The following is a 19,297-nucleotide window of genomic DNA, read 5'->3' on the forward strand; positions in this document are numbered from 1 at the left end:
TTGAGAAGCGTGAAAGACACCTTTAGATCTGAATCCTTTGACAGAATTTCTGATACAAAAGATGAAATCTTGTCAGGAGAACTGTGAAGACTTTGCTTACATGATGAACTTAATATCCTGATGTGTTCCTACTTACACAACTGGATGCAATGACATTAATGTGTTTCTTTGGTCTTGAAACAGGCTGATAAATGCATTCCAAAGCTGAATGAAGGTGATCAGATAGTATTAATTAATGGCCGAGATATCTCAGAGCACACACATGACCAGGTGGTCATGTTCATAAAAGCCAGCAGAGAATCTCACACAAGAGAGCTTGCACTTTTGGTCAGACGGAAAGGTAACTGGGCTAATTTTATTCACTTCTAATGTTTTTGAGACTGTTGCTCTTATGCTTGACATTATACCCTCTTCTGTTTACACAAATGAGTTCTCAATGCACTTGAAGTAGGTCTGTGCTAAAAAGTAGGTCTGGCCACTTTCGAATGAGTAGTACAAATACTTTAAACTATATAGGTTTTTACCACTGCAATAAAGAATCTATCAAGTTAGAAATTTTTCTTATTTTTTAAGTCTAAACATTTATGAGAACAAATAGTCCCTTGAAAAAGTTTTTTTGGTGGTTTGGGGTGCTGGGAGTTTTTTGTAGATAAAGCGTAATTTCCCAAATCCCCAATTGCAGGTTTACAAATCTCATGGGCTGTTCCCCAGCACAATTATACGATGAAACAAGTAGAATAAGCTGTTCCCCACCTCAGTCTTACAACAGACATTTTATGACAATACTGAGAAAAGGCTGTGCTGCCTGCTTGCTAAACTAATGCCAGCAAAGAGGAGACATTCTTTGAAATATGCAACCTTAAGCCTGTATATTTAAAATATGGGTAACTCCTCCACCTTGGCTTTGTTTTCTATATTTAAACACATGTAGATACCAAGAGCTTTCAGATACTGTGAAACTCCTAGTTTATTATTTACTTTCCTTAAGACCTATGGTAAGACGTTGAACACACTATTATGGAAGGGCTTTGCGTGGAGTTTCTGATTACTTTAAGACTTAAAAATCTGAAGGCATTATGCATCACTTGGAAACAGGAGGGAATGAAACTGCCTAAATGATATCTACTTCCGTAACATTGACTTTATTTAAAGCTTCTTGTGTTTCTAGGAAGATGGATGGGCTCTTGATCTTGTTTTCCCTGTTGTAGGCCTTTCCACTGGCTTTATGCAGCATTTAGTCTTCCCTTAAGTCTTCTAGTCCCCTTCCTACTTGCAGATAAGAGAAGTCTGCTTTTATCTAAAGATAACCTGTGGCCCCACGCCAGTCATTTCTATAGGCATGTGTATGAACAGCTTCCCATTTTCTCAAGTTTGGCAGGTATGAAGTGTTCTGATATTGCAGAGAATAACCACAGCTGAGCATGTTTGGTGATACGATATGATTCATAGAGACAGAACTGCTATGCAGATTACTTCATTAATGTTCGTCATGTTCTTCAATATCTTATCAAGGAACGTCATAGAAAACAGACTATTTTTTTTAAAGTTTATTTAGTTAGTTTCTTCAATGTTAGCATAAAAAATTGCAAAAGATAATTCAGTTGCTTCTCTAATGGCAAGAGAGTACTATACAAGAATTTTTGCATTCATTTTGCTATTGGAGGTCCAAACTTATACAAGTTTCTTGTAGAGATATTCCATTAATTATACTCTAAACTTTTTTAGGCAAAACTCCATTGTTTTTTTGCCATGGTGGATGCTGTGATTCATTAGCCTATTTAGCAGTTCATTCTGTAAGACAAGATGGCAAAAGCTCCTTGTGCTTGGAATTCAATTTCTTTGTCTTCATAGATAGGCATTTTGAGTTTCTCTTTCCGAAAGGTCATAAGGACATTTTGCTCCTAGCAATTTCTACAGTAATGTAGTGCCAAAAGAAATGCAATTAAATGTGTTACTATTTACTTTCCTGAGGCTTTGGAAACTTTGTTGTTTTTTCAAGCTTGTAAATTTTTATATCTGTTACAAACACATTAATGCTGCATGCAATGGATTTTAATTGTCTGCACATCTTTCAGTAGTTAAACAGTTTGTGGAATCCAAATCAGAAGACGAAGCTGATTCCCACAATCTCCCGGAATCTATTCTTCCTGTCTGTTCTGAATATGGTGGTGATACACTGGAGGAGTCTATGGAACAGCTAAGAAGAGGGCTAGAAAGTGGGACTGTCCTTATTCAGTTTGAGGTAGGTAATACTCAATTCTCAAATGTCATTAATATACACCAATAGCTGTAATCAGCAAGTAATGTAGGGGTTTAATTAATTGCAAATTTCATTGTTCCTCTTCAGTCCTGTCTCAAGGGAGCAACATTTTTACTTGCCCATCAGTTTCACCCTTCACTACTTACAACAAGGAAGAATGAGTTATCAGTTGTACACAAAATATCATCTGCTGAGAAAAATGTATTTGAATTAACATGTTTCTAGCTCAAGTACCTAAAGCTCACTAAATTAATATTTTTTCCTTAGTTATTTTATTCAGTAGAGTAGTGGGGTTTTCACAGAGGTCAGTCTTGTACTTTGTTTCTTTTTCTATGTTCTTCAATGTGTTAACAAAGAATGTCATAGAAAACTGACTAATAACATGTTTTTATAATTTATTATATTAATTCTTTAATTGTTAGTATAAGAAATTACAAAAGAAAATTCATCTGCTTCTCTAATGGCAAGGGAGTACAGTGTATGTATGTTTGTGCTTGTTTTGCTCTAGTGGATTCAAACATTTATAGTAACTCTGGAGAAACCCTAGTTATTATGATTTATAAAATTGACATTGAGTTCGGGAGTAACCATTTCTGTCACTGAAAATTTCTGGAACAGCAAAAAAATTTTTCCCCATTTTGATATTTTTTCCTTCACTCTTTTTCAAATACTGTCAAATTTAATGGTAGGGGCTGAAGAGTTCTGATATTGGTAATTTTATAACCACTTTTTTTAATGAAATTTGCTTTGTTTCTGAGATTTCTGAGAATTAAATTTCCCCTTTCCTTAAGAAATTGTAGACTATGGTTCATAACTGCTTTCCAAAATCCACAACACTGGATAAAATCCATCAATTGCAATGAGTGCTGGCTATTGAAACAGTAGCTCAAAATACGTGAACTGACCTTTCAGTACTTTCTTAATTGTCAAATTTTTTGACTAAATTTGTGCACAATTTCCTGTAATAATCTTCATAGGATATTTGCTCCTTTATGACTTTTTTTCCTGTCAGCATTTATAAAAGGATATTACAGAAAAAGTTCAAAATGTTTTTGAAATATAATAAATCTAGGGTACAGCTTAGTGGCCTTGTTTCTTTGAGTTCATTGTTTCATGATCAGAGACAATTGCAGTGGCACCTCATCAACCTTGGTGACTCTCAAACTCTCCATTCACTTCAGTAAAATAGTAAATAATTAACCAGTAGACTATGAATAATAAAGTTTTCCCAGAATATCTTCCTCCATTTAATCAGAATTTAACAAGTCTGTCAATAGCAAATGACTGTTTGCCAGGCAACAATAATGAAGCTGGAGAATGATTACTTGACTTTAAATTATTCTTCCTTGTTTTCCAAAAAAAAGCAGAAATCACAACTTGGCTCTAGTAAAGTAAAGTGGAATTTGAGTTATAACTGATAGAAGCTGTTCCATTATATATATAATATATATAATATATATATATAATATTATATATTATATATATTATCAAGGTTTTTTTTATGTTATATAAATTGAAAAATTACATAAGCTGTGATACAGACTCTTAGAATTCAGTAAATCTTCCAATAGAATAAACTTTTTTTGCGTTGTTTCTTTTCTCTCAATTAAAGTAGCTTTCTATTTATTTAATTCCATTTTATGTATGGAACCATATTCAGAATCTTCATTAAACTTGTAAAATATAATGTGCTCTGTAGTAAGTGTTCAGTGAGGTACATACAGCCAGGTTAGTAACTCAATTGTAAGTTGCTGTTACATGTATTTAATACAGAAAAGCCGTAATTGTATAATTACATTGCTTAATTCTTTTTTGTTGTTGTTTTCCCCCCTCTGTACCTTTTGTTCTCTGATATGATGCACTTAGAATGATAAATCATTAAGTCTGGGAAAGAACTCTAAGATTATAAAGCCCAACCATTAACCTTGCACCAACCTTAAAATTTGATTTACACTCCTATGCCCACATTCACTCCAGATAAAGTTTGCAACAGAGCAGATGGCCCAAAAGAAACAGTGTCACAGGTTAAGAGATTGTGGTACATTGAAGTGTTGTTTTTTTCAGGTACTTAGAGGATTGAATAGGTTAGGTTTAGTCCAGAGAATGAAAATTTGTCTGAAATTTTTATATTACAGTTATTCCATAAAATATTGTCCTGCAACTGCTTTTTTTTTCTTCTGATATCTTTCATTGCTCACTTGTTTCACCCTCAACTACTATTTTTCTTCCAGTTCATGGTTGTATAAGAAAAAAAGCAAACCTGCAGGCAAACAGTATATTTCAATGACTCTCACATTTCCTTTTTTTTTTCTGTCCTAGAAATTTTTCTGGATATCATGATGAGATATTTCAAGATTAGAAATTCTTGTCATGTTAAATGCAAAAATCTCTCAAATGAATTTTGCAGAAAGATAGGAAAAATATTAAAGAAAAACATTATTTTTTTCAGTCTATATATTTTCATGTGAGTGTATTTAATTTGTGTATAACATAATGAGATCCCTCAAAATTGTATGATTTTTCATTCTTTTTTGCAGCAACTTTATAGAAAGAAACCAGGTTTGGCTGTTACATGTGCAAAGGTACCTCAGAATATGGACAAGAATAGATACAAAGATGTTCTACCTTGTGAGTCTAAAGTACAGTTCCTGCCTATTTTGCTTTATCCTTTATATGGTAGCTATTAAAACTGTTGTATGGAACTTATTGATTGAAGATTTCATTATATAATTGAAGTCATATAGTTTTTCATTTTATGTTCTAAAATGTAATGTATTCTGGTTTGTATTCTACTGTTTGTGTCTCTGCAATTCGTCAATTGTTTTTTAACTTAATAGAAGGGAAACATGCCCATTAATTGCTAATTTTATTCCCTCTTTTTTTTGTGTGTGTGTCTGTGTGTGCAGATGATGCCACAAGGATAATATTGCGAGGAGATGAAGATTACATTAATGCAAATTATGTGAATGTAAGTCATACAGAGACCTGCTCGCTCTCTGTATTACGAACGCAGATTGAATTTGGCTTTTTTGAGGAAAAAGGATATTTTCTTTTATATTTTGGGGAATTGCAAATGTAAAAGATGTAAAGTTTCATAGTGTAAAATATGAAGTGTCTCTTGTGAAACAAGTAGCGATCCTAATACAAAGTGAATGCAACCGTGTGGTTGGTATAAACTTTGATATGTGCAGAGTCTTTAACCAGTAAAAATTTTTTTACCTTTCCATAGGCTTCAAATGCTGAGGTTGTATCCTTAAAATTAAGCACTTTTCCCTCTAGAGACACTTTTGGCATACCAACTATGCTATGAAGGAATACAGAAGACAAATCAGGACCATAATTGCCATAATCAATCAAGTGTAGACTGGGGGTTAGGGAAAAGAGGGGAAAACGTCTATATATTTGTGTCAGATCCATAAGTTAAGCACCTAAATCAGAGTTGATTCTTCACTTACTGTGTTTGGTATCAGGCAATAAACAGTTTTTGCTAGCATACCTTTGGCATATGTGCCCTGCCATACTTCCTTACTAGGTATTAAAGAAAATCTGGAAAGCTTTGCAGTTTCAAATTTTCAAATACATTATCACTAATAATCTTCTATTTATGGTTCAGCATGAAGGACTATAGAATCTTTACATCTATTTTAAATTAATGATTTAAAATTTTTTCACATAACAAAGTGTGATCTTGATTGTCTTATTACTTATTACTTGCTGCATTAGTCTTCCCTCAAAATTTTCTGTTTGAATGAAATGCTGAGTTAAAATAGTACTTGAGCAATGAGAGCAAGATTTACATAGAACTTTTCTTCCACTCTGTAGATGGAAATTCCTTCTGTGGGCATTGTGAACAGATACATTGCTACTCAGGGGCCTCTTCCACACACATGTGCACACTTTTGGCAAGTAGTCTGGGATCACAAATTGTCACTGATCATCATGTTAACAACTCTTACTGAACGAGGACGGGTAAGTGTCCAGGCTCTTTATATGCTGAAGAAATATAATGTACTTTTGAACATTTTTTCCATTGTTATGATTAAATAACCCTAAAATAGACTGACTTATTCCGTTGAATCATTTTTCTGAAGACCAGACTTTCTGAATTACTTAGGAAGAGATTGTCTGCAACTTACTTTTTGTTTTGCTACTTTGTAAACAAACCAGCTGTCTGATAAACACAAATCACTGCATTCACTCTGTTATGCTGAACAGACAGGTACTACATGTTGTTATTTTTCCCCCTGAGTACTGGGCTCCATGTGGCAGTTGCTCTCCAAGCCATTCAGCAGATGTCTGGAAGCATTGAGCAGGCTGAGCAAACCTTGTAGTCTGGTTTTAAAAAAGAGTCTGCCATCATGCTATTTACTAGTAGTGGTCAGAGTTTAACCTGCTTATTTTTATTTACATTTTAAGTTCTTTCCTAGAATCGCTCTGATAATTCTGGCATGCCATTACTTTTGGAATAGTACAGTGAAAATCTGGTATATTGTTTTGTACTTTGATCTAACATATCCTTTGTAGTTTTAAAGATTAAGTGTTTTAGATTAAACGTAAAGGTAGTTTGAAGTTTTAGAAACCAAAAGCTGAACAGTTGGGTTTTATAAGAGGTAGAGAAGGTAGTGAAGCTCTTGTATGCCTACACTGTAACCTTTATCTATCTTTCCTATGTGATCTATCCTACACTATGAAATTTATCTGGCATCTCAGTCAAAATCTAGTGTTTTTAGAAAGCAAGGCAGTGAATATTGAAGGTCCTAAAAAGCATGAAGATTGAGATGTAAGGAAGGACAGTTAATTAGCCATCAGATTTTACTCATGATCAGGTTATGTAGCTGTTCGTGGAAACAGACATTGAACATCGTCTGACACAAAAATGCTCCCTTCATCTTTTGACTGTATTGCAATCAAAATAGCTTGCTGCTTTCATTTCCTTGTGTTGAGTAGAAACACATATTAGTAATAGTCTGTAGTTTGCCCAGTCAGTTGGAAACTTCAAGGTAATTGTTGATTGCTTCTAATCATCCTGCTGGTACCTTTACACACTAGACACTTTTTCTGAGTTGTGTTTAATTTCAGAAATTATTTACATTTGCCCAGTTTGTGGGTGAACTTTCAGGAATAGAGAAAAATGTATATTCTTGTCAAGACTATCCCTACTGGCAATGCCAAACCTTTTTGCAATCCCTAGAGGTTTTACACTCCAGCCTGTTTCTTTCCAGTGATCTTAAGATTTGTATTATAGAATTTTATTTTTTGCTGCACAGTAATGGTACTTTTTTAGAAATGGATACATTATTTTGGCTTAAATTTGAAAAGGAAAGTATTTCAGCTGAACTACCACAGTAAAAATTTCAGGCATAATGGTTATAATTTGGATTTCAAACCACTGAAAATTGAGTTTATTAAAGGTAGAATTAAGAAATTTTAACATTTCAAAATTTCCAGCTCTTGCTAGTCTGTAACAGTTTAAAAGTTGCAGACAAAAACATCTTTGAACTTCACAGAGTTACAGTGTCACATCAGTTAAGTTTTGATTATTTCTATAGGCGGAGATTCCACAGCCTCATAGGGTTTCTTGTTTCTGTACTTGACCATCCTCATGGAAATTTTTTGCCAACATCTAATCAGAATTTCCCTTTTTGCATCTTTTTTTCAGTTACCTCTTGTCCTTTCATTGTTCCCTTTCAAGAAATATGTGGCTCTGCTTTTGCTATAAACTGTTATTAGATGGCTAAAGATAGTTGTAAGTTTACCCTCTATACTTCTCTTCTTACGATGAAATGAATCCATCTTTCTCCTCCTACCTTATGGCTTGAGAAGTCATTTTAGCAACTGCAGATGAGCACCAGACAAAGCATCATGCCTCTAAATACCTGAATATTTATTACAAATCACTAAAACAGATATTTATGGAGACTTTAGCCTATTTTGTTCTGTTATTTTCCAATTTGGATGCAAAAATCTTGCCAGCAAACCAGAACTGATTTTATATTGCTCCTTGAGTTCCCTGAACCACAGCATAGGATGGAATGCTGGAAACAGAAGTGCTTGTATACTGTCTTGACATGTGCTTAATTCTCCTTACAGACCAAATGTCACCAGTATTGGCCTGATCCACCAGATGTAATGGAATATGGCAGCTTTCGTGTCAGATGCCACTCTGAAGACTGTACGATTGCTTATGTTGTTAGAGAAATGGTGATTACACATGTTGAGGTAAATGTCTCTTATCTTTAATTATCCCCAAGCAAGCTGAATGAATACAGGTAGAGATAGGTAGATAAAGACTCTGATAACATATATCTCTGTGTGTGAATATGCACATGTGTGTATATAGACACACACAGTTTTTAAAAAAGAATATTTGTATATTATATAAATCAAGATAGTACGATTATTTCTTTAGAGCTTCACAAACATACTTTTTGAAGTTCTATAATACATGATGCTGTACAGATATTGTAATAACCTTCATAAAGAAATTTAGTGCTTTTCTTTAAACAGTTTTGCAATCACTGGATTCACAAGTAGTTTAATTTATAATGTGAGGTTTTTTTTCTGAGTAACCGTGCTCTTTCAGGGATGAAATATGGGTCACTTGGTTAATGGTATATGCAGCTAGAATGGCTAATTAAGAAGTGAAACATAAAAATGTTGTTTTGAGAGAAGATAATCTCACCAGTTCCTTTCCATTATCTTTAGTCAAATTTTAAAAAAGAGAAAAAAATCCATATATATTTCAATTGAAATGTGCTCAATTTATGTAAGATACATATATTCCATAGCTCCTAATACTTTATGCTAATGTCAGAGTTGGAAAGCAAAGAAAAGGTTAAACACATGCATATTCTCTCGTGTTGTCAACTGTGTGTGCAGGTCACATCTAGACTTCCCACAACCTGAGTTATAGGGGATGAAGTCTGACTTTTGTTTCTAAATTGTCCTGGATTTCTTATGTTTCCTCTCCTCATCTCTTTTCCAAAATTCTACAGCCACAGGTATTCTCTAAAAAGATGAAGGGTTTATACTTTCCTAAGATATGTAAGAAATGACTATATACTGACCAAAGAGTAATTTACAGTTCCATTATTAGTATGTCTTTTAAACTTCTGTATAGTTTAGTAGCTTTTATAGTTACCAGGATTGCTAGTAGTCAAAAAAAGAAGAAATATCTGGTTTAAAATATAACATGTAATCAATGTTCTTACAGCAAGATGACCAATCCTTTAGTCTCATACATTTGTAACTGAATCTGTCACTTGGCAGCCCATCCAAATTTGTTTTAATGTAATTAAGATTTCCTTTGTAGTCATAAAGTGAGATGTCAGATGTCAGTACTTAAAGGTCTTTCAGTTGAGATAGAGTGTTTCAGTTTCTAGCTGTGAGAAACCACGTAGTCAGGGAGCAGCATGATATTTCTTTCTGTATTTTGGCCAATTAATCTGTAAATTATAAACTTGAATGTCAGCACAGAAGAAATTAAGCTCATAAAAGTAGTACTGCAAGTAAATATGCACAAACTTTTAGTCCCTGTCACTCAAATTATTTATTTTTAACCTTTCTAAGCCTCATGAAATAAAGAAAGGATTAATTTCCTGCCTTTTCAAGACCAAGATTGAAAGCTGTACTGTAGGAAAATAAAAGGAGAGCAAAAAAAGCACTAAGTTTGGGGTTTTTTGAGGTTGATTAGGGTTGGGGGTTTTTTGTTGGTTTTTTTTTTTTAAAGCTTCAGAACACTTTGGGGATCAGAACAAACAGACAAAAGGAAAGAAATTGTGTAGTGTGAGTGCAGAGTTATCACACAGTTCACTGTTTTGTAAAACAAAATATGAATTTCTTTTTAATCATTGAAAAAAATAGCATGAGGAGCCTAAAACAAACTTTTTTTCAGTTTCCTTTAAGAGAAATGCCTTGCAACATTAAATCTCATCAGTTTCATTCAATTATGTTTTGAAGAAAACTTTTCTGCTACTTTCCCTTCTTGAAACAAGCATTTGTTCTTGATTTCACTTAAGTGTGAGTAGAACCCAGCCATAGAACTTAACGAGGCTGTGGAGATAATACTTGCTGAACCACATAACTCACATTACTTTGAAAGACTGTAATTTTTCACGGTTTTGGTTTATTTGTTTTGGTTTTTATTCTCCCGCACTTTATGTTAGTTGTTGCCACAACTTGTTTGTTGTTTTCAAACTACCCTGTCATTCTTTCACCTGATAAATTTTACTAAGTAAACAAGAGGCTGAAGAGCAGTACTGCAGAAAGGAGCCTGGGGGTCCTGGTCGATGGCAGGTTGAATCTGAGTCAGCAGTGCCCTGGCAGCCAGGAGGACCAGCCGTGTCCTGGGGGGCATCAGGCAAAACATCACCAGCCAGTCGAGAGAGGGGATTGCCCCACTCTGCTCTGCACTGGTGCGGCCTCAGCTGGAGTTCTGTGTGCAGTTTTGGGCACCAAAATAGAAAAATGACATTAAACTACTATAGAGCATCCAAGAAAGGGCCATAAGGATTGTGAAGGGTCTTGAGGGGAAGCCGTACAAAGAGTGGCTGAGGTCACTTGTTTTTTTCAACCTGGAGAAGAGGAGACTGAGGGGAGACCTCATTGCAGACTTCGGTATCCTCATGGGAGGGGAAGTGGAGGGGTAGACACCAATCTCTTCTCTGTGGTGACCAGTGACAGGAAACAGCATGAATCTGAGTCAAGGGAGGTTTAAGTGAGGTATTAGAAAATGGTTCTCCACCCAGAGGGTGGTCAGGCACAGGAACAGGCTCCCCAGGGAAGTGGTCACAACACGATGATTGTCTGAGTTCAAGAAGCATTTGGACAATTCTCTCAGGTACATGGTGTGATTCTTGGGGTGTCCTGCACTGGGCCAGGAGTTGGACTCGATGATCCTGATGGGTCCCTTCCAGCTCAGTATATTCTATGATTCTATGAAATTATTCAAAGAAAAAGAATAAATTTCAAGATGTTTAAAAATTGATTGAATTTCATCCATGAAAGACAAGTTATATGATTACTATAATGAATGAGTGTGAGAGCCATGACAGAGTACTTACATCTTATAAACAACCCAGGTCAAGTTAATTAAAGCAATTCCTTGTGTCATAATATGGATTTTTTTAGCATGACTGTGCAGGCAGTGACAGTGCAAATAGAGGGATTTGGAGTGATAAGCTTCTTTTTCATTTAAAAGCTATCACTTTCCGTGGAAATAATGGAGGGTATTATTTGAAGAGGAAGAAATGGATGCAGCAATTCAAACAAACTGAAGATTAAGCATAAATTCATTTCACTAAGGAAGAATGTTATAGTTTGCTGAAGGGAGGAGGTAAAATTGTAAGATGAAGAATGACTGATATCTTCCTGTTTATGAATGGCCAGCATGTAGGCTTTCTAATGACTGTGTTAAATTGATATTCAATGAAACAAAGGCAGCAATGTAAGTAGTATACTGCTAGCACTTTCTGCTATGAACAGCTGAAAATAGAATCTCTAATTTTTTATACATCTTAATTGTTTGGATTGAGGCTTTCCACAGCTTTGTCTTCTTTGCCAGATACATGTCATACAACAGTTCATGGGGGGAAAAGTTGAGTTTGCTTATGTTAGGGGTTCTTAGATTGGTTCATTGAAACTTTTGCTTCTGCATTTAAACAAGACCTTGTATTTTTTTTTCCCAAGTAAATCTATATAAATCTATATAAATCTATATAAATTTTACCATGTCATAAATGTCTTGAACAAACCCATTGCACTGTACAGTTTCTCTGAAAAGTGTCTGCACTGGACATGTTCTGTTCTGTCAAATACCTGTGGTAGAAGAAAGCAAGTTGATTTTGAGTTATAAAGAGCCAAAGAACAAAATTAAGTTACAAGTATTATGGCAAGTGTGTACAGAAGCATTATGATGTGTGAACGGTGGTCCAAAGAAATGCCAAATGCCACTTGCCATATGATCTACTCTTCAGAAACTGGGCTTTAACCCTGATCACTGAGACTCAGCTTTCAAGTTATATTTGTGAAGCTCACTGGCGAAGACCCTACCTTTTACTGCTTACAAGATAATAAGACCATTTCAAAGTTAATTTTGTTCTACATTGTGATTTTTTTTTCCTCATTATTGAAAATTATATTATAACCTATACCAAAAAGGTCAATAACTAAAATGGTGACATGCAAAATCAATTGTTTGGATTTTAAGAAAAGTGAAAATTAAGCTTGACATTTCAAGCCTAAATTTCCTTCTTTCTATATGAGTATTATCATTCTAAGTACTGTGTATTTTTTTTCTGAAGAACATGCAATTCTTTTATTAATGAGGGAGAGTCTGTCATTTTAGAATGAAATGAAGAAGTTTAGCTTTTGTGTAATTATAATAAGAAAGGCTGCAACCTGCAGAAGGATGGAGAATGCATATTTTTGTTGCAATCCCAATGACAGACTTGTGAGAAAAGATCATGTGTCTTTATGCTGTGTTTCTGAGCAAAATCTAAGATGTTAGCTTAACTACAATGAATCTGGTTTTGCAGTTAGATGTCTTGAATTTGCCCAGGAGGGGTTGGTACAAGTACATAATTTTCTGGTGGTTTTTTGTTAAACAATTTTTCTGTAGTGACAACAACTATTATAAGAAGGACGATAACAAACAACTTGGTATAAATATGATGTCTTAGACCTCTGTAGCTGCTTGCTAATTAAATGTGGATTATTACCGTGAAACATCTAAATGTTGGCCAAATGGCTGATGAGAAACTGGCCAAATGACATAATCCTGAAATGTCACTGGAGTCTGTTAAGTTGTTTGGACTAATTTTTTTGAATCATAATTTTTAAGCTGATTTGTGGAAATACCAAATACATAAATTCCATTGAAAGTCCATGCAAATGCAAAAAACATTAAATAATTTTGGAACAAGAAGGTGTATAAGATTAAGTTAGGCAAAAATAGCAACCAAGTCATGAGCAGCTCTTGCTGTCTCACTTTGTGTAAGTTTAGACTCATAAAACTGGACTAACAAAGCCAGATTAGATAAATTATACGTCTATCAGACATTAAGATGCTAGAATAATGACTGTCACTGAAAACGTCAGTGCAAAAAGAATTGTGGAAAAGCCTTAAAAGGAGTTTCACAGAATGATGGTTTGATGAGCAACACGAGTGTAACGAGAAGTTACCTCTTCTTTTCTATAGCTAGGTTTGTACAAAGAAGCAGGGTCTGGCAGAAATAGTGTGTTTAAAAATAAGTATTGTTAGCAAAACATGTAGAGTGGGGCTAACTATGAAACCAGTAACTACAATTTGGCATTTTTTTTCATGTATGAGTGCTAGATTTTAGTAAGTGTGATGGTCTTTTAATGTTAGTTATTTCCATGTGGGGTGTTATTTGGCTGACATTCTCTGAATTTAAAAGCTGACTTTCCTTGTGAATGTAAAGACTTGAAGATTTATTTTTTTTAAAAAAAAAAGGCAAAAAAAGCCCACTAAAAATAGCTTTAAAAAAATCTGGACTTTGTCAGAGTACTGATTTGATATTTTCTGCATGAGACAGAAAAGCTTAGACTTAGAAAAAGTTCTAACATATATGACTATAACTACTGTTTACAATAGGTTAATATGAAGTGTTTTAAAATACTTGTGCATTTTGAAAAGCGAGTGACATAACAGTCAAATGTTAACAATTTGGATCATCTCAGAAGAGCTCAACCAGAAGAATCAAAACTGATTGTATTAAAACACAAATAACTAGAAAACTACACTGAAGCTTGAGGCATACCTGGAATAATTAACAAACATCTCTGTTGGTCTCTATGGATGATTAGGGTCTGCAATAGAAAATTAAGATGATTGCACCAAAAGCACCAGCTCTAGGGACCAAGTGCATGTTCTCCGAGTATATTCTCACTCTGAATAAGTCTTATATAACATGATTGTGTTACTTAATGTCGTGAACTATTTAAATAAATGCAACTCACTATATTTGAGTGTGTAATGATAAGTAGAAATTAAGTAGAAATTTCTTTTTTTTTCTGAGCTTGTAAAATGACTTTTTGATGCTACAGATTACTATTAGTGGTTCTCAGGTGTGCCACTGGCACTTATCCATGCTGTATGGCTTTAATTTCTTGAAGCACATGGAAGGCAACTGGATACTCACTCTTGGATAGTTTTAGAATGAATCAAGGATGCTGTAATTTAAATGTCTCTGATTTAAGAGAATCAGCTCAAACAGTTACGTGTAATTGCTGCGTTATTTCCCTTTAGAAGAGGTTCTGATTAAGCATGCACAGATTTCGAAAGGAGAACTTTTTAATTACATTTTCTTGACATGTTTATGTATTTTTTTTTTAATCTTGGCATTTCAGAAAAACGTGAATTGTAATCATTGGTCAGGATCAACTGTTCCTACTCAGCAAAGCTGAGTAGCAAAAGGCCATGCTTTTTCCTGCAGAGGTCCTGGTCATTCTGGATCTTGTGATAACCTGGGTGATAGATCCCAATGCAATTCATATTACAGGGAGCTTGGTTATTAATGTTAGATTACGTTGTCCCCTTGGGCCTTATGCTGGACCTTTTAATTGTGATTGCTCAGGCTGTGCCTTCAAGGGCCAAAGTATCATTTATCTTTTGGTCCCTGGAGGCAATTATAAATTTCTGCAATTGCTTTAACTGGAATTGCATTTCCTAAGACTCTACTTAGTAGGCAATATCTTTTGTGTTCTACTAGCCTGCTCCCTGGTAGTAGAACCGCTTCCTCAAGCAGAAGAGGAAAGCAAGCAGTTGAAGGCATTCTATATTTCAGCAGCTGTGCACTAAGGAGAAAAAGAAAGAAACCTTTTGAAGTCACCAGCATCACAAAAAGCATTCTTTTATAGACTAATCTAGTGATAAAGGAGATGTCAGTAGGGTGTCAAATGTTAAGTGTGGTAATGGACATAAATAACATGCAGGTCTAACTATTGCAAAATGTGTGTAAGAAATAAAGGAACATGAAGGTTTGTCTCAGCTTGTAAAGAGCAAGATCCTCATTGCAGCAGAGCTCAGGAGCATCTTAAGTTTTTTCCTTCCTACCCTAAGTATTAATTACATCTGTAATGTATCAGTTGAGCTCAATCTGCATGCAAAGATGATTGAGTGGTTTCATAATCAAAGTTAACAAAAAGCTAAACTGAAAGAACTTCTCTAAAATTGTTTTTATTTTGAGGTATAATTGAACCAAAAAGAACTCTGTGCAACAGAATCTTTTAACTAATTATATTGCTTCCATACAGAAAAGTATCCTTCTGTGGATCATACAGAAGTCATTCCTATATGTAAAATGAGCATGTATGAATGATATATGTTTTCTGACAGAAACCAGATTTAGCAAACATTACAGACAACTTTATTATAGCTGAATCTGTAAGTATGCACAGACATATTTACAACAGATTGTGTAGCCCCAAACCTCTGTTATTTTTATACTGATCTCAATAGTTCTTCTGCTGTTCTCTGTTGTTTCTTTCAACCTATTCTGAACTATTATATAGTACTATTATGCTTATGCCTTGTTTCATTTTACCTCAGGATTTCAAAGTACAATAGGTCAATAATCAATAAATCCAAAAAATTAAAATCTGTTTAGATCACGGAAGTTAAGCTTGATATCTCATTTATTTAGAAAATGTTATGCATCATATATGCTTTCTGATAATGACGTCTTCATACTTCATGCGGAGTTTTAAAATGACAAACATTTTCTACATCTACCTCTTATTGCACCTGCAGAATACTTTGACTATGAAAAATGTGACTTTTATCTAGTAAACGTGAATACAGCAGTCCTAACACTGGACATTTTCTGAAAACTTTACTGTATTTTAGACAGAACAACAACACACCGTCACCCATCTCCAGTATGTAGCTTGGCCTGATCATGGCGTTCCTGATGACTCCATGGACTTCTTGGAGTTTGTGACCTGTATGAGGCCAAAGAGAGTAAAGAATGAGCCAGTTCTTGTTCACTGCAGGTACTTGTGTTTTAAAATTCTAATTATAGATCTGCTTCAACCTTAGAATAAGCATTTCATGTGAAACGTCTGTCTCCAAGATGGGAGATTCCTTGAATTAGATGAAAATCTTAAATTGTGCAATACAAGTGTTCACTGCTGAAGAGAGAAACTGATGTTATATGTAAACGATGAGTTTCCTTTGTCTCCCTTTCTCCTGCAACCTTTTGGTGAAATGGCTTAGTCACGTAATTATCACAGAGCTGATAAATCTGCAGTGTGATTTGTTCTCCGTTTTTTATCCTCTACCACTGTCATAACCTCATTTTGAACAGCACTGCAAAGGCTTTTTTGCTGCTGTTCAATTGCCTCTCATAAAAACAGTCAATTATAACTTACCTTTTTTTAAAGTCAAAAATACCAAACCAATACATTTAGATTTTTAAGCACTTATAATTTTTTAAAAATGCATTTACTTTAAGTAAGGTTTTAGTTTTATTTATATTAAAAGATATTTTCTTTTTAGTAATTGCCAGAAAATATTACTGAATTTGCTGTAAAAATAAACTTTGCACTCTGTTTAAATTTTACTAAGGTCTTTCTGTAATTCCTGAAGTTGTTTAGCAACCTAGTATTAAGACTATGATATGAATCTGGTGCATTGCAAAAACCCAATTTTATAGACTATTTTCCTGTTACATTTCACAGTGCAGGAATCGGTCGTACTGGTGTATTGGTCACTATGGAAACAGCCATGTGTTTAATTGAAAGGAACCAACCTGTTTATCCACTGGATATTGTAAGAAAAATGCGAGACCAACGAGCTATGATGGTGCAAACATCAGTAAGTGATGGAAAGGAAGCCTGATTTTCTGTATATACTGCACTTGTCAAGGTTTAAAACAGATACAAAAATTTTTTAGATATAGGAGTCTCGTATGAGTCTTCAGTTGCCATTATATTTCAAACTTCATAAATTCAGCACAAGGTAGCACACTGGCATAGGCTGCTTTGCTATGATGTATGTATTTAAAACACAGCTTGTAGCCTGAGGTGTCAGGTGTGCCCTGGGCAGCTGCTGCAAATGACCCATTATTAACAGTCCATCAGAAATTACATAGAGGATGTAGAATACACAGTTTTGGTTATACCCATAGTGATAAACTGATCCAGGTCCCTGTAACTAAGACACATGGTTTGAAGAGAGGAAATGGCTTCTCAACAGGTCACTTTGAGTAGAAATTCTATAAGAACAATATTTATTTACTTTTTTCATTTTGCCACTACCCAGTTTGGAAAAACAAAGGGCAAGTTGGGTAGTATCAGTAACTGAAATATGAAAGTAGACAGTGATATTAAGATGAAAGTGGTTCAAGGAAAACTTGAGATCATTAAGGCAATTTTGTGTCAGCTTTGGAAATGAATATATTTGAAGTTAGAGACTAAGACTAAAGGATGAGAGACTGTTCTTTCTTGGGGACAGATTGGATGACAAGAACACTAAGTGTGGGTTATCTTGGAGAGCTAAATGTCCTATGAGAGATGGAAGTAAGGGGGGTTAGACCCACAAAGACAACAGTTAAATTGGACATTTCTGTCTCTAATGTTCAAAAGAAAATGCCTTGGTTTCCATTTGATCAAGGAAAAAGTAAATTATGAAGAAAAATTCTGTTCATTAACAGGTTAATGACTGCAGGAGCTAGCATTGTGATTGCCTAGACAGGAAGAAAAAGGGGTGTAAAGGCATCAGGATTTATAGTTGCCTGTGTAACATTATAGTGCTCAGTGAGCAGAGTTTGTTCGTGCATGCTGCTGGGACTCTTTCCATTGCAGTATGAGTGCACTCTCTGGAAGAGTGTCAGGACTGTGTGGTTGAGAAGGGATTTGTTTGAAGGGTCCCCTGCCTGTTCCTCTCAGAAGTGGAAGCTGAGATAATGACAAAGGTTGTCATCAAATGAAGTTTAAGGAAGCTGAATGTTGACTTCTGGACTTGCACCTATCTACACCCCTCAGTTTCTAAAACTATCTGAGCAACTTCGGGCTTAGTCTAGAAGTGGTGCTCTTTTTGAAAATCAGATATGAGAACCTGAAGTAAGCTTCAGCTTGTTGGGAAGGCCGAGTCCCTTTTGTTACAACAGAAATCAACAAGAATTGTTCTTGCACTCCACACTTTGACATAACTGAAGAATACAAGGAATAGCAATAAATATACTGACAATCAGACCCCCTGTGTGGAAAATGAATACCTAAAATAGGATTCTTTACCTTGCTTGCTGTGTGTCACACAGTTCGCTGTCAGCACAATCAGGAGAGGGATGATCTGTAGCAGCAATACTGTGAAACTAAATTCACTTGTTATTTCCAAAGTAGGCAGGTACTGTTGTGAAAAGCCAATGAGCAAAATTGTCATACTGTGCTGTAAATGAGACACAGAAGCAAGCACTCAGCTGTGGGAAAACAAACTACCAAAGAGCTACATGTTAATATTTCAATCTATCCTGGGTGCTCTATGGCATTCCCATGCTTGCGTTCTAGCTAGCCCCACTCATGTTTGCTCATATTTGATATTCAGCTTAGGGCTTCTGGGAGGAGACATTAGAGATGATTCAGTTGTAATATAGAGATTGTTCAGTTTTAATAGCCTTGCCTGAAGCATGTTCAGCTGCCCTGTGGGGATTGTGTGTGTGCTCCAATTCTAAGATGATACACTTTGCCAGATGCATGTTGTGAGTTAATACCAGACAGGGCATATTTGGTAAGAATGGACCCATCAGAGCTATTAACTGGTCAGTTTAGTGTCTGTTTTTAGTCATGTAAAAACTGTAGTTTCTCAAAAACCAATACTTTGGTTACCAGGAACAGCAAAACAGAAGTTTCAACCAAAATTATAAAGCTACAACGAAATTGGTATAACACTATGGCCTTTCACTGAAAAAAAGAAAAATTAGCCATTATGCTCCATTAAAAAGAAATTAGAAAAACTAAACAATACAGAAAACAGAGCTTTAGGATGCGCATAATAAAACTAGCTACCAGCTGACTGAG

General features: G+C 35.0%; 1 protein-coding gene across 8 annotated transcripts in view; it reads left to right on the forward strand.

Annotated features, from left to right (window-relative positions):
* The window catches only part of PTPN3 (protein tyrosine phosphatase non-receptor type 3), a 163,710-nt gene that overhangs the window by 137,137 nt on the left and 7,276 nt on the right, over nt 1-19,297 (forward strand). For 7 of the 8 annotated variants that reach the window (XM_051812626.1, XM_051812628.1, XM_051812629.1 and 4 more), the window contains 8 exons: nt 184-340; nt 2,076-2,242; nt 4,798-4,888; nt 5,167-5,228; nt 6,083-6,229; nt 8,351-8,479; nt 16,128-16,273; nt 16,961-17,096. In XM_051812626.1, coding sequence (XP_051668586.1) covers nt 184-340; nt 2,076-2,242; nt 4,798-4,888; nt 5,167-5,228; nt 6,083-6,229; nt 8,351-8,479; nt 16,128-16,273; nt 16,961-17,096 — 1,035 coding nt within the window. The remainder of the gene's footprint in view (nt 1-183; nt 341-2,075; nt 2,243-4,797; nt 4,889-5,166; nt 5,229-6,082; nt 6,230-8,350; nt 8,480-16,127; nt 16,274-16,960; nt 17,097-19,297) is intronic. The other variant, XM_051812627.1, reaches the window with a different exon arrangement.

This window comes from Manacus candei, unplaced genomic scaffold, assembly GCF_025592945.1.
Source record: "Manacus candei isolate 608988 ecotype Guabito, Panama unplaced genomic scaffold, ASM2559294v1 h1tg000088l, whole genome shotgun sequence".
NCBI lineage: Eukaryota > Metazoa > Chordata > Aves > Passeriformes > Pipridae > Manacus > Manacus candei.